The sequence below is a fragment of the Myotis myotis genome, unplaced genomic scaffold, assembly GCF_014108235.1.
Source record: "Myotis myotis isolate mMyoMyo1 unplaced genomic scaffold, mMyoMyo1.p scaffold_m19_p_6, whole genome shotgun sequence".
NCBI classification, from domain to species: Eukaryota; Metazoa; Chordata; class Mammalia; order Chiroptera; family Vespertilionidae; genus Myotis; species Myotis myotis.
In genome coordinates, this window is record NW_023416368.1 from 3,329,011 (window position 1) to 3,351,939 (window position 22,929).

Here is a 22,929-nt window from a genome sequence, read left to right on the forward strand (position 1 = left end):
CAGGTGTCGAAAGAGCCATGGCATCCTCCCTGGGCCCATCTGGGGCCCTCCACATCTCTCCAAACCCTGCTGGCAGCTGAGGCAGGCACACAGGGTCTGCTCCTCAGCTGTGCCCAGGTGCTTGGGGGGTGGGGGGCAGAGGGCAGGGCTCTGCCTGGCAGGGTGGTGAGGCCACTGCTAGGGAGGAGGGTCCGGCTGGGCCACACCCCCAGTCCTGCTGCTCAGGGCAGCCCCTGAGGGCCTCCCCATGCAGAGAGAGAGAGAGAGAGATGCTTACGAAGGGAAGTCACTGGCATACTGCCACCCCTCTTGGTCAGTACCCCCAGGAACGCTGAAGTCCACGGACCAGTCAGAAACCTGGGGAAGGGGTGGGTCAGTGCAGGCAGACCTTCCACTCCAACCCCTGCCCGCCCCACTGCTGGAACTCACCCAGCTCCACTGAAGGGAGGGGGGCTTCGTGCCCGCCTTGGTGCATTCCTGCAGCCCCGTGGCGTCGCTCCACATGTACCGGTCAGTGGGCAGACCCCTGCGGCAGGACAAGGCGGGGTGTGTGTGTGTGTCTGTGTGTGACTCAAGAGGCAAGAACAGCCTGTCCCACCCAGACACTGGCTAGTGACAGACACACACTGGGACCACTGTGCCTCCGAAGGGGTGAACTGCCCCAGGTCTGGGACCACAACGGGGGTGACCCCACATCATGAGGGGGCCTGGCCTGCAATCCACTGAGGGCTGTGGCCACCGTGAGGGCAGGAAGCCCCCCTCTCTGTCTACCCCTATCTATGGATGAACCTGTCTACATGCAGACAGATCGACCTGTAGCTCATTGTATGTACATTTACGTGTTGTGCATTTCATGTATGTTGTACCTCTCAAGTAGGCTGTTAAATCTTCCTTACATTTAAAGACAAGAAAAGCCTCTGTGAGGCCACGGCGGGGCCGGACTCCAGATCTCACGCTGCATCACCACCTTGGCCGTGGCTGCCCTGTTTTGTCAGACTGTGGCCTGGGCCGGTCGCACCTGGAAGCCCCCACAGCAGCTGGTGCAGCATCCACGCTGCGTGCTCACCTGCTGGTGTAGCCCGTGACAGGGTTCCAGCGCTGGTTCTCATAGATGTAGACGCACTTCACATCTGACTGTGGGTAAATGTTACCGGTGCTGCTGGCCAGGCCTGGGGGGAGAGGAGGCTGCCAGGCCGTGGGCTGCACCTGCCCGCTGGGCCCCAAAGGCCCCTGAGACTGGGTGGGAAGGTCAGGCTGAAGGTCAGCCGAGAGGGGCTCACAGGCCTGCTGAGCTTATCTGGCAGGGCCCGGCCCGCGGGGTCTCTCTCATTGTTCTGGGTTTGTGTAACCTTGGTGAGAAGAACCCGCTAGGCACCCATCCACACCCCCTCCAGCTCCGCTGCCTCACACTCTGTTCTGGCTGCACCTCTGACCCTCACCATCCCACTTACCTGGACTGGGCAGGTGAGAGGCCCAACCAGCTCACCCCCTGCTAACATCAGTAACCTCCAGGAACCCCAATTTCCTCCTTGGTGAAATGGGGACCAAGGCACTGCCTGCCTCACCAGCATGGATGCTGTTAGTTCCGTGAGGTGCGGCCCGTGGTCTCAGTGGACACCCAGCTCTACAGCATCAGCCCTCCCACCCCCCGGCGCGGGGCATGGGCATGGCTTGTCCCGTCCCGGCGTTGTTTCTGCTCCCCTTCCCAGGAGGAGAAAGAGCCCCCTGCCTCCCAGAGCTGGGGGGGTGCACGGGGCTCCCAGCCCGAGGCACACCCCCCTAACGAGGAGCTAGAACCTGGGGCTGGGAATCAGGGGACCCAGGTGCTGGGCTGCCCCATGTGCCTGAGGCTCGTCTATGAAATGAGGGTTTGGACATGGTGGGGGCCTCGGTGGCTGCCTTTCTAGAGCCTTCGAGGCCGGGAAGGCACATGGGAGGCGAGGCCTGGTCTCCGGGCTGTCATGCCCCCGGGTTGGCCCAGGAACGTCCTCTGCAGAGGCTGGCAGTGCTGAAGGTCACCTGTCACCTGGTTGCCAACTGAGTGTCAACACCGGGACGGCGGCTCTGGCGAGGGGCAGGGAGCCAGAGGGACTAGAGGGAACTGCTAGGAAGGCTGTGCAGGGCGGGAGCCAGGCTTGCCAGCCTTGGGGGCGGGCCACCCTCACCTTGGAAGCAGCCTCCTCCGTAGCCACCTGTGTACACCCAGGCTGTGCCGTCGTAGCCAATGCCCCACACCACGCCCCGGCTGCTGGCCTCCACCACCCGCAGGTGGCCGCCCATCTGCCGCCAGAACCTGGGAGGAGGGGAGAGAGGGCGGGGAAGCGACCCAGCAGGGCCTTCCAGCCTCCCCCCTGGAGCCCTGGGGCCTGGGACAAGAGTGTAGGCAGGGAGCAGGGTCGTCCCATCGGCTGGATGAGCCACGCGAGCCTGTGATGCCTACACTGCTGCCCTGACGGTGAGGCCCTCTGGGAGGCAGAGTGCAGGGTGCGGCTGCCACCTGGGTCAACCTCCTGTGGCCAAGGCCCCGCCACTGGCACCAGAGGGGATCTGACTCTTTCAGATGAGAGTGGATCACCAAAGGGCAGACAGACACGGCCACTCATCTCCTGGGCAGGGCCTCCTAGTCGCGTGTCTCCCTGGTCCTCCCTGGCTCTGGGTGACCTTTTGGGGACAGAATCGGGAGCACCATGTCCCCACCAAAAGGGTGGGTGCCCCAGACTATCACATTGCCCCAGTGGATGGCCTCGTTCCACCTCCTGGTTTAAATGTCACCTTCAGAGCCATCCCCTCACTCTGACACAGAAACTGTTCAGCGGGGTGACCCTCCCTGATGCCCCCCGGGGAAGGGTCTTCGCACAGGCCCAGGCAGACTCGGGCCTGAGAACCAGCTGGCCGTGTGGCTGGCAGCAGGAAGCGAGGCCGTGTGTCCTGCGGGGGCCCCTCCCTGTGAAACCTCAGCGCTGGCTGCGGGGTGGGAGTGGCCAGGCCAGGGTGGACTCACATCTGGTCGCAGGGCAGCGGGTGCTCAGGGGCCTCCAGATCCGGGCTGGGCTCACTCACGAAGATGTCGCCCTTGCAGGTGATGGACCAGATGGCCTGCAGGGAGGGGCGGCCGAGGACCCTCCGGCTCTCACAGCAGGACAGGTTGAGCAAGGCCAGCTGGCGTGGGCAGATGGCAGTCACCACTGAGAAGGGGACGGGCAGCAGGCCAAGGCTGGGCGGCCCTGAGTCTGCTGCCCTTTGACCCCTGGCCTGTGGGGCCACTGCCCACTCACCCAGTCATTCATGTCCTGCTCGGTGGCAGTAGCCAGACGCACAGGCCACCTCTGCCGGGTCCTCTCGGGGGTGTACAGGGCGAAGGAGTGCTTGTCCTCATTGAGCACGGGGACCAGCGTCGTCACCTCATTGAGGAACACGTGCAAGTACTGCGCACAGAGGGCAACGGCGAGGCTGTCACTGATGGACAGGGCTGGCCTGGGTGGCCCCCTTTCCACAGAGCCGGTCCTTGGGACCCTGGTGGCTCTGGGAGTCCCAGCATGGAAGCCCAGCTCGTGAGCAGATGCCGGGTTTCACTTTTGATGGCAAGGTGAGACTGGCTGACTGGTTCAGACCCAGCCCTGGGGAAGAGGTGGCTTTATCTCTGTGAGCCTGACTTCTCATGAAACAGGGGAGCCTCTCAGCGTCAGACCTGGGAGGCGGCTCTGCGGGCCACCAACACCTGCCCGCCACTGACGGGGACTCTGTCATGGGGGCTGGGGCTTTGTAGGTGCCAGATGCTGTCCTGGGCTGGGCACCTCGGGGCCAGCGTCCCAGGCCTATTCCTGCACCCGCCTCCCCCGGGCACCCGCACCCCTCCGCCTGCCCCTCCCCGCACCTTCTTCTCCTCGTGGACCACGTAGTAGATGAAGAGGATGCTGTCCCGGGCCCCGTCGTGCCCCGTGAACTGCTCCAGGGCCACGCGGACGTCCACCCACTTGTGGGGCTTCCAGTCGCACCACCACTGCAGGGCCCCTGTCTTCACCCACACGGACTGCAGCACAGGCCCCGGAGGCGAGGGACTGTCACAGGCAGGCCCCTGGGCCCCCAACTTGGGCCCTGCGTGTGCCCAGTTCCCAGCGCCCCAGGGCTACCCTGGCCCCAGTCCCTTCGCCACCTCACAGGGGACTCCCGCACAGTGCTCCCAGCTCCCCCACTTCACCCTAACGACAAGGGACACTATCGAACCCCAACAGGGGCCAGGCCGCAAGCCAGAGTCAGCTGCACAGAACAGCCTGTGGGGTCACAGTCACCCCTTGTTCTGGGTGGGGAAACGGAGGCCTGGGGAGAGTCTGTGTCTGCCCCAACGTCACAGAGTGAACCAGTGGCACAGCTGGCGCACACCCTGCCCGCCTGCCGGGTGGCCCCTTGGCCACCGGGAGATGCTTCTGCACCACCATTCAAGACACAGCCGGGCCCTCTGCATGAACCCAGCTGAGTCCTTCATGTAATTCCCGCCTCTAGGGGCTGGGCTCGGCCTGAGGGGCCCGAGACTACCCTCAATCCTGTCTTCAGTTCTCAATAAAACACTGCACCATCAGGCACGTGGGGGCCCCTCTGCAGGGAGAGGACAGTGTGGTTCCCACCCCACCACCCGCTGAGACTGCTGTGGTCTCTGGTCCCAGGGTCTACGCTGGGCCCGCATCACAGTGGGGCCTGACAGAGGCCTTTGGGGTGGACGAATAAAGGAATGAACTTGTTTTTCATTCTGGAATCTACAAGGAGAAGGGCAGGCTTCCCATCCGAGAGAGATGGGCAGAGGGATGCAGGCATCCGTCTGTCTGTCTCTCCCACTCACCTTGGGGCTGGTATACATAGACACTCAGTAAATGCCGGCTGAGGCACAGTGCGCCGGCGCCCGCCCACCTGCTCCACGGCCTGTTCGTAATGTCGGAAGTTCTCCAGCTCCCGCTTGGTCCTTTCCGTCAGCTGCTGGAAGATCTGCTTCCGCCAGGCGGCGGTCTGGGCCGGCGTGATGGACAGGGACAGTGTCTGCATGGAGGAAGACAGGCCTGCGGCCGGCCAGAGCCTCAGGGCCAGGTGTCTGGCCCGCCCACAGCTGTGCAGCAGGCCAGGGTTTTGTTTTTAAATCAGCCCTTTCTTGCTAGAGAGCTATGATCTCCCTAAAATGCACACGAGCCCTCCCCTCATCCTTCTCCCTGATGTCCCCCAGTCCCGCCTAGAATGGCAAGCACAGGGCAGCACCCTCTTACCCGACTGGGCGGTGAACCACTTGAGCACAGTGTGGGCCTCCACGGCACAGCCTCCTCCTGACACCCAGACCCACAGCGGGTGGTCGTCAGCGCAGTAGGGCTCCTCCGAGCCCAGTGGGAGCATCTCGAGCGAGGAGAGGCCGGTGGTCTCAGCGGCGTGGCCGGGCGCTCTCTTGGGCTCCTTCAGGTCGACACTGGTCCAGGGCAGCTCGGCAGGGGTGGAGGCCTGGCCAGGGCAAGGCTCAGGCCCCGGGGTGTGATCAGCTGGACTGGCACCCTCCAAGGCATGCTCTGCGGTCTTGGTGGTGCCTGGGCCTGAAGCCGAGCTGCCCTTGGAGTTGCCGGGACTTTCCGGAGACTCTGCAGGGACAGGCTGCTCAGGCCCTGGTCTCTCAGCTTCCGAGGAGGCATCCGTGTCACTCGGTGCGCAGGAATCGCCACTGACCCTCACCTCGTCACCGAAGAAACAGCCAGCGCTGGGGACGAAGGGGGCAGAGCTGTGACTCCCTGGAGGGAGGAACATGTGCTGCTCACCTGCTCCACCACCGAGAACCTGTGTGACCCCCGGGCAAGTCACAGCTTCTCTGCAATGCAGGGAGCTGGGCTCTGTGCACAGTCCCGGCACCCAGGCCGTATCCACACCCATCAAATCAACATTCCTGGACGTGGAGATCTAATATCTTTTGTGTGTGTGTGTGTGTGTGTGTGTGTGTCAAAATATGTGTGATGTAAAGTTTACCATTTTAAATCATGCAATGCAGTGGCATTAAGTATATTCATAATGTGCCACCATCACCACAACCCAGTTCCAGAACCTTCTCATCACTCCAAATGGAAACACTGTACCACTGAGTCACTCTTCATCCTCCTCTTGCCCAGCTTCCTGGCAACCACTAATGTGCTTTCTGTCTCTATGGATTTGCCTATTCTGGACACTTCATGTAAATGACATCATACAAAATGCAACCTTTTGGAACCGGCTTCTTTGACTTAGTATAATGATGTCAAGGTTCACCCATGTTGTGGCTGGTGGCAGTACTTCGTTCCTTTTTATTTATTTACTTTTAATACTAGTGGCCCGGTGCACAAATTCACGCACATTGAAAGAAAATTAATTAGAAGAAATATTTTAATATCTCTATTCGTCCTTTCTGTATAATAGAAGTATCAACCAAATTCACGATCAACAATGACAGATCAAAATACATGTGTGCGACTGGCGCCAGCAAGAGCTTTATATGTATAGCACATGCTATACATTTAAAGTGAGTCAACTTAGCCTTTTATATATATAGATACACTTGCTTAATTAGACCTGCTTTCTGATTTAGCTAAACTTTTTCCAGCCCAGTGAAGCACTCCAACTTCTCTTTCAGGTAATTGTCAGCAACACAGCAGTAAATATCAACACAAAGCAGATGATTATTATAGATCACACAGGGAGAACCAAGGGTGAAATATTTAACTGCAGCAGTGTTTACTTATATTCTGCACAGTGAGAAAACCTGAAGTCATTGTCAATGTCCACCATTTCTTACTTTTTTTCAGTCGGGTCCAGTTTCTAAGCTTTCTAAATCTCCGTTTTCCGGCTAATGAAAAGAAAATAGGATTCCATCGAGTCTCCTATCTACCTACTCCAGGACTTCTGTGAGGATCAAATGAGATGAGGCATGTGAAAACACTTCACAGACATTTGGTTACAGTGTGAAATGTTTGCACCTGGCTATAAAGCAAGTCGTGTTCCTGGGCTGAAGAAACTGTAAAGAGGCTAGTCGCTAGGGAGAGGAAGCCGGGCACTGCTACGTGATGTCATTACCCAGACAGTTGGACACTTAGCATATTAGCCTTTTATATATATAGATATCTTTATTGATTTCAGAGAGGAAGGGAGAGATAGAAACATCAATGATGAGAGAGAAAATCATTGATCGGCTGCCTCCTGCACGCTCCACACTGGGGAATGAGCCCACAACCCAGGCATGTGCCCCAATCAGGAATCAAACCGTGACCTCCTGGTCGGGTTGAGCATAGGTCGATGCTCAACCACTGAGCCACACTGGGCAGGCCTTCCTTTTTATTTATTTATTTAGTTAGTTAGTTAGTCCTTGCCTGAGGATATTTTTTCCACTGATTTTTAGAGAGTGGAAGGGAGGAGGGAAGGGGAAGAGAAACAGAGAGAAACATGAATGTGAGAAAGACACATCAATTGGTTGCTTTCCTCACATGTCCTGACCAGGGCTGTGGATAGAACCTGCAACCAGGTATGTGCTCTTGACTGGGAATGGAACCCTGGAGCCTTAGGTGCTCGGGCCGACACTCTAAGCACTGAGAACCACCAGCCAGGGTGGTACTTCATTCCTTTTTATTGCTGAGTGATGTTCTACTTTATGGCTAGACCCCGTTTTACTTATCCATTTACCCAATGATGGACATTCGGGTTGTTTCCACCTTCTGGCAGTAGTGAGTCCTGCTTCTACAAACATTCGCACACATGTTTTGTGTGAGCACCTGTTTTTAATTCTTTCAGGTACCTGTCTAGGAGCGAAACTGCTCGGTCACAAGGTGACTCTATAACTTCCCGAGGAACTGCCAGGCTGCTTCCCAACGCTTAATTCCTGCCAGCTGTGTACAGAGTTCTAATTCCTCCACATCTCAACACTTTTACTGTCTTTCTTTTGGATCACAGCTGTTCTGGTGGGTGTGCAGTGGTATCTCACCTGGGCCCTGACTTGCTTTTCCCCAATGACTGATGACACCTAGCATCTTTCCCTGCTCTCACAGGTCATTCACGTATCTACTTTGCAGAAATGCATTTAAGTCATTGCCCTTTTAACACATTAAGCGCCCAGCCTGTTTTGTCTTCCGGACGGAAAGTAGTGTCAGTCACCGGTGACTGACCTGGTGCTTAACATGTTAAAATTGGGTTGTTTGTCCTTGTCACGCTGTAAGAGTTCTTGATGTGTATTCTAGATACTAGGCCCTTGTCAAATATATGCTTTGCAAATATTTTCTCCCATTGAATTATCTTTTCACTCTCTTGATAGTGTGCTTTGGTGCATAAAACTTTTTATTTTGATGAAGTCCAATCTATCTTTCCTTTTGTTTCTTGTGCTTTTGTTGTATTTAAGAAGCCACTGCCGACTGCAAGGTCGGGCAGATTTTTGGCATCAGTAGTTTCAGAAGCTTCTCAGCTGATTCCAATGTGCTGCTCAGTGTGAGAACCACCAGCTGAGATGGAAACTTCCGGTAAGTGGGGGGAAACCCTGCCTGGCTGGCCTCCCGGCCCTCTCAGCTGGTGGTGCAATGACCACCAGGCTGTGGGAGGGTCCAGACTGCAGACAGGAACCTGGCGGGCTGGGGAGCACCGTGTGAGGTCCCATGTGCCGCACGACAGGCAGGTAAGCACTGTGGGCACTCCCCTGCGGAGCAGAGCCAATGCTAAATAACCTGCCTGCACTCTAAGCGCCGGTGGGCAGAGCTGGGACTCACCCACACTCTCTAGACCAGGGGTGGGCAAACGTTTTGACTCGAGGGCCACAATGGGTTCTTAAACTGGACCGGAGGCCGGAACAAAAGCATGGATGGAGTGTTGGTGTGAACTAATATAAATTCAAAGTAAACATCATTACATAAAAGGGTACGGTCTTTTTTTTCAATAGTTTTATTCATTTCAAACGGGCCGGATCTGGCCCGCGGGCCGTAGTTTGCCCACGGCTGCTCTAGAACCAAGGACCTCAGTGTGCGGCCCCAGAACTGAGGCAGGAGCACACCTGGGGCCGGAGCAAGAAACAAAATCTCGGGTGCCCGTATCTACAGAAACAGATGCTCTGGGGGCGGGGCCTGGAAAACACCCAGGGAACAAGCCCCCAAAGAGTCTGGGGCAAGCCCCAGGCTGAAGCCCCAGCTCCCAAGGAGAGAGACCGTCCATCCTCATCCCCGAGCATCCACCTGCAAAGAGGCCTTTCCCCCGCTGACCTTGAGATGCCAGAACCAACAGGCCAGTCCTGCTCAGGGACAATCCGAGGCTCTAATAGGGACAGGCATCCCAGCCTTGCTCCCCTGTCACCTCCCACCCTCGGGACCAGCCTCAACACCAGGCACAGGAAGGGGAGACCCACAGGCTGCCGTTTTTCCTGTCCGAGATGAGGCTCGGCGCCCTGTTGAGAGGCTGGGTGGCGGCGTCCTCCAGACACTGCCCACCGAGGCCACGGCAGCCCTTTCCCGCCCGATTCCTCCATGCCCCGCGCCCCTGGGATCACCTGAGGAGACTGGAGGAGCTGCCGGAGTGTGACCGGTCACACACACGACTGGCGACAATGGCCTTCCACATCTTCCCACTGAGCTCGCTCGGGGTGATGCCCTGCCGGAAGTACACGGCCCGGTCCTCGTAGCCGATGCCCCAGACCTGGAACAGAGGTGCTGCTGGTGGGAAGCCGGGCAGACCTGGGGGCTCTCCTCCCGTTGGGGTGGGGGAGAGTCTGTACATGCAGTGGGGTGTGTGTACACGTGTGCTGGGGGGGAAGGTGGATGGCGTGGCCGTGGGCGGGTGCAGAGGTAAAATTCAGGAAGTTGGGTGAGGGCTCGGCACCAAGCTCAGGAGAAGCAGGGCCTGTGCGGCTCCTCGACCTGTAGGCAGACCCGGGGCCAGAGGAGGTGGTGGTGCTGGTGGGCGCTGGGCTGGGACACGAAGTCCACCCATGTCCTCATTGTCTCTGGTGGGAGGGAAGCTGTTCCGTGAACACCGAGGGTGGTCCTGGTCTTTAAGTAAAATAACCTCCTTGATCCTGGCCTCCTTTTCCATGAGAAAGGTGACCAGGACGCTCCTTCCCTCTGCCTCTGGGCGCCGAGGAAGGGGTGCTGGGCAGCTGAAGGGCCCAGGGGAGGGACCCAGGGAGCAACCATTTCGAGCCTAGACTTGGGGTGCCTGACGGGCCCCAGCCGGGCTTGGCAGAGCCTTGGCCCAGGAGGCCTTGCCGGGAGGGCTCCCGGGCCTCCGCCAGGCGGGCTGGCCTCGTGCTCCATCCCTGTGTGCACCTGCTGGCGCCTGCCTCGCCCCTGACCGCTGTGCACACAGCTCACTGGGGCGGGTGGGAGGAGGGCCAGCACCCCTGGGAGGAGCTTCCATCACAGTGCAACAGGGGGGACATGTCACCTTCACACGTCGAGTCTTAAAAATCGCCAAAACCTCATTATGTATGAGGAGGAGGCTCTGCTGTGCAAACTACACAGGTGACGTTGAAGAGACCCTGCATCTAGAAAGTTGGGAAGATCGGCTCCATCCTTCCCTAGTGGTCTGATTTCCCCCAAATATTTCTCAACCGAAGTCCTCCCGTCTCTGGGATGCATGTCTCTCCCCCAGATCTGTGCTCACTGTCCCTGCTCTGGGGTCCTGTGGGGGTGGTGGTGACCCAAGGCAGGCGGGGGCTCTGGGACAAAGGCTGGGAGAGTGTGGAGGTGCTGCCCCCCCCACCCATGGGGGCACCAGGAAGAGATGTGGGAAGGAAGCATCAGGAGCCCCCATTCTGAGACCCGCCCCCAGGAAGCAAGGCTCAGAACCACGCGCACACCTGGTCGTTGAGCCCCACGTCCACCATAGTCATTTCTCCAACCATCTCGATCCAGCTGGTGCCACGGGGGTTGTGAGAGTTGACACCTCTGCGGAACCACACCTGGGAAAGTCAGAAATAAATGCCTCCCTGGAATGCCACTGACACAGGTGGGGTGTTTTGTTCTTAAAGCGAAAGAAGAACATGAATAATCTGGCCCTGTGGTTCACGCCGAAAATGAGCACAACACATCCTTCAGGAAGGAAATGTTACCCCGTGCCTCTTGCCCACATCCCTCTGGGCTGAGGGTCACCCGCCCCCGTCACACTTGTCCCGGTGGCTTCCTGTCCGTTCTCCAGCTCAGGGCATTGTTTCTCTAGGAGACAACGCTGCCTGAGTCATTCCAGAACAGTGATGGCGGACCTAGGACACGCGGGTCCGAGGTGACACGCGAACTCATTTTTTTGGTTGATTTTTCTTTGTTAAATGGCATTTAAATATATAAAATAAATATCAAAAGTATAAGCCTTTGTTTTACTATGGTTGCAAATATCAAAAAATTTCTATATGTGACACGGCACCAGAGGTAAGTTAGGGTTTTTCAAAATGCTGACACGCTGAGCTCAAAAGGTTCGCCATCACTGTTCTAGAATCTTCTCCCCACCGGTTCAGACACTAGTGGCACCTGTTGGCAGCAGGTAGCAGCAGGTGTCGGCTTTTTGGTGCAGTGAGAGCCGGGAGGGGGTTGAGGGAGGAAAGGGCACATACTCCATCTCAAATCCAGACTCTGACCTATGAGCCTGACCAGTGACACCCCATCCCATGGACCTCTGCAACCCCCACCTTAGCTCACACATAATCAAATATTTGTCTTAGACTGAGCACACTGCTCATTTAATCGAATTTGCTGCTCATTCAATCTGCTGCTCCGAGAGTGGGGTGCTCAGGGGCCTGGGGGGTAGCCCATCTGTACTTTCCCAGGGGCGTGCGGCCTGAGGCTCTGGAGCTTCACTGGAGATGGATCGGATGTGTGGGCGACCCGCCACCCTGGATGGTAGGGGATGCCCTGGATGGCTGTGGGTGGGGTTAGAGAACTTGTAAGCAACCTGAAATCAGCTTACAGTACGTAGGTCCTCGGGTTACGTCAGAGATCAGCTCCTACGGTGACGTAACGCGATTTTCGCTGTAAGTTGGAACCCACCTACATAAGCACCTGCGTCACTCACATGGAGCACAGACACAGCAGCAATGAAGTGAAACAGTAAAAAAATTTAAAAGAGAACAATTCCTGACCTTTACTTGTGGTAACTAAATAATAAAAAACATAAAGCACATATGTACATATGTAAAAATGACGGAACTTTTTAATAAATGCTGTAAATGGGAGATGGTGATGTAACCACGAAATGACATACGTAACCACGAAACGACATACGTCGAGTCCGACATAACCTGAGGACTGCCTGTATTTTATTGGCCTTGCCTCTGATAAAATAAAAATGACAAGCCCTGGCTGGTTTTGTTAAGTGGTTAGAGCTTCGGCCCAGGGACCGAAGGGTCTCGGGTTCGATTCCTGGTCAAGGGCATGTACCTCAGTTGCAGGTTTGTCCCTGGCCCTGGTTGGGGCACATGCGGGAGGCAACCAATCAATGTGTCTCTCTCACATCAATGTTTCGCTCTCTTATTGACGTTTCTCTCTTTCCTCTCTCTCTTCCACTCTCTAATAATCAATGGAGAAAAATAATAAATAAAAATGATAAGCATGAACAGGAGCAGGGGGAGGCAACCAATGAGGTGAGGGTTTTAGAAAATCAGCTTCTGATTCCTGGAGATGTTACGGCCTGTGCAGCTGTGCCGCACTTGGTACAGGGCCCGAGCAGGCAGGATTCTGCAGGTGCCAGACATCTCAGACGTGACAGACAGTGCAGGGTGCTTGGCTAATTTGCTCAAGGGTTCAGGACAAAAGAACAAAACACACACCACCCTCAATGTGAAACAGAGTCCTGGGACCCAGCCCCCCTTCGACCCGGCCTTACTTTCCGGTCCTTGGTGACGGCCCAGACCACGCCCACTCCCACGGAGATGTGCATGATGCCGTTTTCAGAGGTGGGAGGCTCCACTAGGCACCAGGAACTTCCTACTCGACCCCAGAAGAAAGCACAGGGTCCCCATCAGCAAGCGCACAGGGAAAAGCTGGGCTCCCCCCTCCCTGTAAGGGTGTAGGGCTCCCACCTTTGGGGTTGTTCCTGTTGATTCCTTCCCGAACCAAGGCCTGCCCCTCCCAGAGCGTGACCCACAGGAGGTCGTGAGGCCCACAGCTAATCTGGACCACCTCCCCCGGAGTGTCCACGTGGGACCACGATGAGCCTTCTGGGTTGGGGTGGCTGACGTCCTCTCTGTACCACACCTGAGAGTGAGAGAAACCCACAGGAAGGGTCCAGCGGGGTCAGGTCAGGACTCTGTGAAAAAACCAGCTGCCCAAGCTAGGCTGCATGTGCGTCAGCACACGCACAGGCCAAGCATCGGTGCAGTCCTGGGAGACCAGGGCCCAGAATGCCAGGGGCGGTGATCTCTCCCGGCTGCTAAAAATGCCACACCTGGATTTCCACTGTCCTAGGGAACAACACCCTCCTCACTGACCCATGTGCCCAGTGAGAACTCAGCCCCAGCTTGGGCGTCCTGCACACTCTAGTGGTGACAAGCTCTCAAAACACCTGTCTCTAGGGGAAGCTGACCACTCCCCTTCGTAGGAATATCTAAGGTGCCTGGGCAGTGTGGGTCAGTGGTTGAGTGTCGACTCATGAAGCGGGAGGTCATGGTTCGATTCTGATCAGGGCACGTGCCCGGGTTTCGGACTTGGTCCCTGGTGGGAGGTGTGCAGGAGGCAGCCGATCAATGTTTCTCTCTCATCATTGATGTTTCTATCTCTCTATCCCTCTCCCTCCTTCTCTATGAAATCAATAAAAAAAAAAAAATCACTTATTTTTCTCTTTAACCTGAGGACAGTGAGCATAATCAAATATTTAAGACTGAGCCACCTGATCATACTGTCCGCACTGCCTGGCACGTTTCATCTGGAGGGGGCTGCACATGGCTGTGTGGTCTAGGAGGGCTGGGGGCCCCCTCCTGGGACCTGTCTCCATATTGGGCACCGTGGCCTCCCAACCTGTCACCTCGCCCTATAGCCCGCACTGCAGAACTAGGCCTGGACAGCCTTCCTCTGCTACCTGCTGGTCTGGGCTCCCCCGTCTCCCAGCTTCTCCTGGAGCCCAGCTAGTCCAGGGTCCTGGTCACAGCTTTTACGGACCATAGGACTAGTGCAGGGCAGCACTGGCTTACAGCTGGCAGCACAAACAGTGCTCTTGAGCCCCCATTCTCCCTTCTCTTTGCTTCCAGGTGGGCGTGGCCCCTCGGTGGGGGCTCTGTCCCAGGCCAGGTCCTGCAGCATGGCTCAGAAACACTGTGGTTGACTGAAGCCAGGGCCAAACAGGACCCCAGAGGTAAGCCTGATAAAAGCCTGCCATGACTGTCCCAAAGCCAACCAGAGGATTTTGGTCAGTTTGTGGAACGGAGGATTGAATAGTCACAAGTAAATGTTGGGTCATCCCACTCAGGGCCACCTATGTTGCTGCTATAGTCAGGTTGGTTTTATTCCTTTGTTTAATTTACAAACTCCTTGAGAAAAGGGTCTCGTCTCCTCTCCTATCCAAACATCCACCCATCCACCTATCCTTCCACCCACCCACCCATCTATCCATCCATCCATCCACCTATCCTTCCACCCACCCACCCACCCACCCATCTATCCATCCACCTATCCTTCCACCCACCCACCCATCCATCTGTCCATCCACCTATCCTTCCACCCACCCACCCACCCATCCATCCACCCACCCATCCATCCACCTATCCTTCCACCCACCCACCCACCCACCCATCCATCCATCCAACTATCTTTCCACCCACCCATCTATCCACCCATCCATGCCTCCCCACCTGCCCATCCCCCTTCGCCCACCCACCAGCAATACTTCTAGAGACTGGTGTGGAGGTGCCACAGGGAGTTGGCAGGGAACTCTGAGTCTGTCTGAGGAGACTATACTGATGGCATCTGAGCCCAGGGTGGGCACTGGTCAGTGCTTTGGGGGCTCACAGGAGGACAGGCCAGGGCAGGAGTAGGGTGGGAGGTCAGAGGCTTCTGGGAGGAGTAGAAGCCAGGGGTCAACAGGACAGCAGGATTCACAGAAAGGGCAATTATGGGGACCCTGATAAAAGCCACCTGCTGTGGGGACAGGAGGCGAGGAGGTCTCAGGGGCAGCCCCCCTCCTTCCTCCACCTCTGGGAGGACAACGAAGGCCGACTTGTCTCCTGTCCACTCCTGACTGTGGCCACCCCCTCAGCCACCCCTGCTCAAGGTGCAGGGGCCACAGGCCTTACCTTTCCCTGCAGAGACACAGCCCACACGGACAGGTGGCCCACGGGCTCCTCTGTGATCTCCCACCCCCCAACAGAGAGGTCGTTGAAGGGGTCGGGCAGTTGTTTGGGGTCATCCTTCGAAGGGATCTGAAACAGGTGGAGGCAGTGGCATGAGACCTTGTGGGCACGTGGGCCGACAGATGGCACTGTTCCCCTCCTGGTAGACAGCTGCCCTGAACCAGTCTGTGCCACAGGCCCTCAGCACGCTGCCTTCATGCTCCACCTCCACGCACAGCTGCCTGACTTCACAGAGCAGGCACATCAGAACACTGGGTTCCTGCCCCTGGGTCCTCTCTGCCTGTCCTCCCTCTGCCAGCCACCAGGCTCCGGCAGCCATCCCCGAGTGGTCACTGCTGCTCCAGCAAGGAAGCAGCTGCACACATAGGGTCTTGGCTCTGTGCTTTGCAGTGACCTGCACGCTGTGACTCCATCCCCCACCAAGAGGGGGCCGATCACAAAAGGTGGCCCCACGGTGTAAGCCCTTGTTCTCTGGGCTGCTCCCAGCCCAACGGGAGCTCAAAGGGTCCACCTGAAAGCATGGACCCTCTAGAGAGGACTGGTGAGGGCTCGAGGCCTTCCCCTCATTCGAAGGCCACGTAGGACCCAGTCCAGGCCTCATGTCCCTAAGCTGGGAGGTGTGTCTAGGTCACAAAAACAATACAAGAGCCAAAGTGGCTCATCCATACTAATAAAAGGGTAATATGCTAATTAGAGCGGAACATCTTCCTGACGTCCATCCGGACAAAGCCACAGCAGCTGTGAGGGCCTAGGGCCAGTGCCGTGCGGGAGAGACCACACCCAAGGGCCCTGGCTCAGGCAGCCATGGCAGCCGGCAATGGCAGCAGCAGCAGGGTGATGGGGGCAGCGCCTTTCCAATTGGCCACGTTGCCTCCCGCAGAGGGAGGCCAGACTGTGGCTTAGGCCCGGGTGTGGCAGAGGTGGTTAGGGGCGATCAGGCCAGCAGGGGAGAAAGTTAGGGGTGATCAGGCTGGCAGGGGCGCAAGGTAGGGGCGATCAGGCTGGCAGGGGGCCAAGTTAGGGGCGATCAGGCTGGCAGGGGGGCAAGGTAGGGGCGATCAGGTCAGCAGGCAGAGGCAGTTAGGGGTGATCAGGCATGCAGGCAGAGGGGTTAGGGGCGATCAGGCAGGCAGGCAAAGGGGTTGGGGGCGATCAGGCAAGCAGGCAGAGGGGTTAGGGGCGATCAGGCAGGCAGAGGGGTTAGAGATGATCAGGCAGGAAGGCAGGCAGGCAGGCAAGTGGTTAGGAGCCAGCGGTCCCATATTGCAAGGGGGATGTCTGACTGCCAGTTTAAACAGACAATCGGATATCCCCCGAGGGGTCCCAGATTGGAGAGGGTGCAGGCCAGGCTGAGAGACTGCCCCCCTCGCTCCCCGTGCATGAATTTCATGCACTGGGCCTCTAGTCTATATATATAACAGTCTAATATGCAAAGTGTCCCCACAGGAGTTCGACTGGGAGTTCTATTGCTTGCTATGACATATGCTGACCACCAGGGGGCGGAGCAGAATGAAGGGAGGCCCAGGCTGGCAGCCGGAAGGTCCCGATGAGCCCTGATCACTGGCTAGGCCTAAGGACCCTACCCGTGCATGCATTTCGTGCACCGGGCTTCTAGTTCAGGAATAAGGGAGGAAGATGTGCACAGACTGAGCCTCATTCTGGGACAGGGCAACCGGAGACCAAGGTCAGGACAGGTTCTGTGCTGTCCTAGGCCAATCTGGCCTGCCTCCTCATGTGGCCATCTCCCAGAGGAAGGGACACACAGTGCCACAGTGTTACCAGGAGACAAAGGCCAGGTCCCAGTGTGGGGGTGGCACCCTTTGTGCACAGGCGGGAAGGCAGAAATGAGGGTCCATGTGATCCTCCCAGCAGTGGGACTGCTGTGGGCCCTGCCCCACCCCCAGGCCACAGGCAGGCTCCGACCTTGGCCCAGGTGTCGCGGGACTTGTATCTCCTGTACCGGATCCACCTCCGCCGCCTCACGTAAGAATTCCACTTCTTGTCCCTCGTGTAAGTGGCAGGAAAGTCCATGGCATATGTCCACCCCTGAAATACAAGGTGGGGGCGCTCTGTAAGGCTCTGGGGGAAGGAAGTGATAGGACTGAGGAAGAGGGGAGCAGACAGGAGGAACAGCACTGATCCCCACTGATCCTGTGCAGAAAGTGGGGTGCATGCAGGGCAAAGGAACAGCACTGATACCCACCGATTCTGTGCAGAAAGTGGGATGCATGCAGGGCAAAGGCTGGGGTCGGCTGCCACAGGACACTGGGACCAGCACTGAGGGGACGGGCTAAGCCCAAAGCATTCCCTTCCCATGTGGAGCCACGCCAGGAACCAAGTTCACCTACCCCTTTCTCGGTGGGTTCCCCTCCAAAGTTCTCATCCACGTACCAGTCGGACTCCCATTCCCAGTGCGGCGAGGGCAGTGCCACCCCATCCAGCGGCCGGTGCTGGAGCCCACTCACGTCGCTCCACGGCCAGCGGTCACTCGGCAGGAGCTTCTCGCAGAAGCCACCCACGGGGTTCCAGCGCTGAGGGTGGAGGCAGGCATGGGCTTTAGGCCTGGGCTGCCTGGGGAGGGCAGGCCCTTGCCAGCAGGGTACTCGGGCTCGTCTCCATGGTGGGATGTGAGCAGAGGGCCTGCCCGGAACTCAGGGATCAGCCAACACATCATCACAGCCCCAAAGGGCAGAGAACCTGCCCCAGGACACGGTGCCCCCCACGGGCAAGCAGTGGAGGGCATGGCCCGTTCTGGGCTCCTGGAAACCGCTGGGAGCCCACCCTTGTGTGAACCTGACCAGCCTGCCTTGGTGAGGACACAACAGGAGTTCTGGTCCCAAAGGCCCATGACACTACGCAACTTGGATCTTTAGCCGAACATGAGAACCGTCTGAAGTCTGGTGAGTGGGGCCTTTATTTCCCAGCCAGCCAACCAGCCAACCAACTCAGCAACCCAAACACGCGTGCCCCACCTGGTTCTCATAGGCCTCCTCTTGGCAGCGGATGGGGACGTCACTGGCGCACACGTACACATAGACCTGGTTGTCGCAGGCGATGCCCCAGCAGCCCTGTGTGGCCGCACTGACCCGCTTGAACTCCAGCTGGGTGTCCTTGCAGAGCTCCCAGTACTGCCCAGCTGTGGAGAGTGTGTACACCCTCCCGAAGAGGTCCACTGCCCACAGCGCCGAACTGGGCATGGTGGCAAGGGCTGCGGGAAAACCGGAGGTGACCGGCGAGGGTCAGTGTCAGTGTCGTGTCCACAGCCAGCTCTAGGCTCATACCACAGATGGCACAATGCGGTCCAGACAGCGGGTGAGTGGTCACCCCACAAATGAGAAGCAGAGTCTGGCTTCCAGTCTAGGGCCCTTTTTCGTTCTTTGCCTTTCTGTCCCTCTAATTGTGGGGACTTCTTTCACACATACAAAAGAATACAGAGAAAAAAAATGTCACCGCCACATCTCTCCCTCCCCAAATTAAATGAATATTATTCTGTCATGTTGCCTTCAGATCTTTCATGCCAAAAGAATCAATGAGTCCAGCCAGTGTGGCTCGGTGGTTGAGCAGCGACCTATGAATCAGGAGGCCATGGTGATTCCCAGTCAGGGCACATGCCTGGGTTGCGGGCTTAATCCCCAGCAGGGGGTGTGCAGGAGGCAGCGGATCAATGATTCTCTCTTATCATTGATGTTTCTATCTCTTCCTCTCCCTCCCTCTCTCTGAAGTCAATAAAAACATATTTTTTTAAAACAAGAATCAATGAAAAGTCACAGATTTAGTTGAATTCCAGACAATGTCCTGCTGCCACCCCAGGAAGCCTCTGCCCCACGGTGGGAGGGTCCCCTCCCTTGTGCTGGTCCCATTAGGACCTTCCTTTAGGGATTTGGTGGGGGTCACCACCTGGGCCTGGCATCCTAGCCAGAGCCTGGCGTGGTCCTGCAGGAGTGTGTGAGTCCTATTTTCACCCTCCTTGGGTGGCCACTTCTCTCTCTTCCCCATCCCTCTCCTGCCTTTCTCCTTTCCTATTCCTTTTTCTCTCCTTTCTTCTTGGCAGAGGGTGGGCGAGGCAACCACTGCACTCTGCACTGGCCACGCCCCCCACTCTGGGGAATGTCTGTGCTGCTGACCCTGGGGCATAACTCCTGGAGCCTGGATTCGGGTAGGAATGAGCCTCCCTCCATAGCAGGGCCATATGGCCAGACCCATGGCAGGCAAACAGAGCAGCTGGATGAGGGCAGCAGAGGGAATGGCTGTGAGGAGCTCTCCCACATCCAAGATTAAAGCCTGCCCAAGGGCTAGAACGGAGGGAAGAGCCGGGTGGTGAGGATACAGCCAGTCTGGTTTGGAAACTGGAGCCACCAGGAGACAGAGTCTGGGCACCTTGAGCAGGGCCAGGCTGCTCCTGTGAATGCCAGGAGAGCGAGTGCCCTATGGAAGGCTGGTGACTGCAATGTCAACATGAGATGGACCGTGTCTGAACACAGGAGCATCTGCCATTGGCAAATAGGCTCTTTGGGAACAAAGTGTCTTACAAACACCAAGAGAAATGACAAGTTAGAAAGGAAGTGAGAGGAGAATAAGGAACAGGAAGAAAGGAAGCAGAAGGGACAGGAGCCAAGCTTGGGAAATAGTGGGACAGAAAGTGGAGGAGGTGACATGAGGGAGTCCGACTAGCTCAGTGGAGCACACGCACCCTAGGGGAGCTCTCTCAGAACCTCCATCTGTCTCCTAGGGCACTGGCGCCAGGTCAAACATATGGGAAGTCAGAATACCAGCATTCTGGAGCCATTTGAAAACTGGCACCTGAGTCCAGGTGCCTGAGCTGGGGCCCCTGGAAGAACTGCAGCAACCCCCAGTGACCCCTTTGCTCCTCCCTGGTCAGGCCTGAGGGTCCACTATCCCTGTGGCATCTACACTGACTAAGAGTGCCCAGAGCCACCTCAGACCCAGACTGTTGGAATTTGGGTCCTGGCTACACCTCTTTCCAGCACCACCAACAGTCAACTAACCTCTGTGCCTCAGTTTTATGATCTGTAAAAGGCAAAAAGGAATCGTGACCTACTTATGTGGTTCTGAGAATTAAATGATATAATACAGGTGCAGAGCTTTTATTTTATTTACTAAAATAGTGGCCCGGTGCATAAAATTTGTGCACGAGAGGGGGGTGTTCCTTAGCCTGGCTTGCACCCTCTCCAATCTGGGACCCCTCGGGGGATGTCTGACTGCCAGTTTAGGCCTCATCCCACAGGGCCATGTGGCCAGACCCATGGCAGCCAAACAGAGCAGCTCTGCAGAAATAAATAAATAAATAAATAAATAAATAAATAAATAAATAAATAGGGATCGGGCCTAAACTGGTAGTCGTACATCCCTCTCACGATCCCTAACCGCTCACCTGCCTGCCTGCCTGATCGCCCCTAACCACTCTGCATGCTGGCCTGCTCACCCCCAACCATCCCCCCCCTTGCTGGCCAGCTTGCCCCCAACTGTCTCCCTCCCCCTGCTGGCCTGCTTGCCCCCAACTGCCCCCCTGCCAGCCTGCTTGCCCCCAACTGCCCCCCCCCCCCGCTGGCCTGATCACCCCCAACTAACCCCCCTTCCGGCCTGCTTGCCACCACACTGTCAGCCTGCTTGCCCCAACTGCTCTCCCCTCCTGGCCTGATCGCCCCTAACTGCCTCTGCCTTGGCCCTGCAACCATGGCTTTGTCCGGAAGGACATCCAGAAAGTCTCCCAGTCTAATTAGCATATTACCCTTTTATTAATATAGATTTATTTATTTATTTTTGCAGAGCTTTTAATAAATAGTGCTCAGTACCCATAAAGAATGCAATGAATGTTACTGCTGTCATCTTATTACTTGGCATTTGCTACCACAAATTGCCATTTATCTTCTATCTCTTAAAAAACAAAACAAAAAAATCAAGCCCCTTTCTGGTCAGCCTGAGCCTTCAGCCTCTTCATTTCCTCAGCACCTAGCAGTGCTCTGCACACAGTGGGTCTTCAACCGGAAGTTAGAGATAATTACCACCACCTCCAACCACCACACTGCCAACTCCCTGGGCTAAGACGGAAATATTGCTCCAGGAAAGCCAAATGTCACTAATTACTTCAGGTCAGCAGCCAGGTCAAAATAGGTGGACAGGTGTGTGATAAAGCAAATATAGTAAAACATCCACAGTAGAATCTAGGTCAGGGGTGGGAAAACTTTTTGACTTGAGGGCCACAATGGGTTCTTAAACTGGACCGGAGGCCGGAACAAAAGCATGGATGGAGTGTTTGTGTGAACTAATATAAATTCAAAGTAAACATCATTACATAAAAGGGTACGGTCTTTTTTTTTTTTTTAGTTTTATTCATTTCAAACGGGCTGGATCCGGCCCGTGGGCCATAGTTTGCCCACGGCTGATCTAGGTGGTGGGCATGTGAGTGCTTACTGTGTAATTCTTTCAACTTGGCTGTATGCTTGAAAATCCTCATAAATTGATGGGGGAGAAAAGTAAGGTTTTTTTTTTGGAGGGGAAATGTTGGTTCCTACGGTGTTATTTTTAATATAACTCTAGTCTTCAAAGATATCTCTTAGCTGACAGTTCACTGTATATGTGACCAGTTAAGTCAGGCTCAGCCTGCAGGTTGAACTCAATGAATGGGGACTTTGACTTGTATTTGATACACTTTCCCTCAGAGAAATGACTAAGCAGTAATTTCCATAGGGACATAATTGAACCTTCGGGGCACCTGATGCAGAGAAAGGATGGGGGTGGGGTTGTGTTTGCAAACTGCCTTTGGAGTGGGGGCTGGGCTCCAGTCCCTTCCCAGCTAAAGATGACAGGGGGTGACTATCCTACCTAGGTCAGCTCACCTCCTTCCACCTCTGTCAGGGTGCGGCCCCGGCTCCCTACAGGCCACTGCCCAGGTATGAGGTGATCGGGTAACCTGCCGGGGACACTGGGTCACTGGGTCAGAGGACTCAGGTTGGAGCTTTAATCCCGTGGTTCTGGGGTCCTGGCATTTCTTTGTTTTGTAGGGGTGAAGGGATGGAAGGAACATCTTTCAAGAAAGCCACTTCCGATTCACCAAGAACTTGGCACAATGAATTCCAGCGGGACCTTCGGTCATTCTCAGAGCCATCTGCCTATCTGCGCGGGTTTATTAGCAGATCCCTTCAGGCCAAAGGGGCCCCAGGGAGGTGGGGCGGGGAACAGGATCATTCCAAGGAAGCGCCTGACGCTTTCACTTCCCCGAGTCGGCTTCAGGATCCCTCGTGAAAGGCTGCCTATTGGTCTGTATTCCTATCACACCCCGTCAATCCCACCCCCTTTGCAAACAGAGTCCTGGCAAATAAGGTCGATGACTGCCTGCCAATTGCGGGGGCTGCTGGAAGGCGACGTGAGGGTCCACAGAGGCAGGAGAAAACAGCGGGGCGTGCACGGTCGTAGAGCCCTTCCCGTGGAGCCCTGAGTCCCCATCACCGCGGGCGGGTCGGCCCCGTTGCGTTCCCGTTCCGAGCGCTGGGGCGACAGGTGGGCTCCCGGCCCCGCCACCCGTGATACAGTCGGAGCGCCGGGCCCTGACCATCTGCCCGCGCTAATCCCACGCCGAGCAGATTTGCTCCCGCCACTGCCCGGAGGGACAGCGGGCTCCT

At 56.6% G+C, this 22,929-nt stretch overlaps 1 protein-coding gene across 4 annotated transcripts in view; it reads right to left on the reverse strand.

Moving 5' to 3' along the window:
- The window catches only part of TECPR1 (tectonin beta-propeller repeat containing 1), a 28,787-nt gene that overhangs the window by 5,250 nt on the left and 608 nt on the right, over positions 1-22,929 (reverse strand). For 2 of the 4 annotated variants that reach the window (XM_036313765.1, XM_036313764.1), the window contains exons 2-18: positions 18,262-18,497; positions 17,638-17,820; positions 17,213-17,335; positions 15,233-15,358; positions 13,028-13,202; positions 12,832-12,932; positions 10,817-10,918; positions 9,509-9,654; positions 5,250-5,725; positions 4,903-5,048; positions 3,875-4,030; positions 3,276-3,425; positions 3,002-3,159; positions 2,166-2,293; positions 1,067-1,169; positions 430-526; positions 278-357 (exon numbers count right to left, since the gene is read on the reverse strand). In XM_036313765.1, coding sequence (XP_036169658.1) covers positions 278-357; positions 430-526; positions 1,067-1,169; positions 2,166-2,293; positions 3,002-3,159; positions 3,276-3,425; positions 3,875-4,030; positions 4,903-5,048; positions 5,250-5,725; positions 9,509-9,654; positions 10,817-10,918; positions 12,832-12,932; positions 13,028-13,202; positions 15,233-15,358; positions 17,213-17,335; positions 17,638-17,820; positions 18,262-18,497 — 2,686 coding nt within the window. Of the gene's footprint in view, positions 1-277; positions 358-429; positions 527-1,066; positions 1,170-2,165; positions 2,294-3,001; positions 3,160-3,275; positions 3,426-3,874; positions 4,031-4,902; positions 5,049-5,249; positions 5,726-9,508; positions 9,655-10,816; positions 10,919-12,831; positions 12,933-13,027; positions 13,203-15,232; positions 15,359-17,212; positions 17,336-17,637; positions 17,821-18,261; positions 18,699-22,929 lie in introns of those variants that run through there. The other 2 variants (XM_036313766.1, XM_036313767.1) reach the window with 2 other exon arrangements.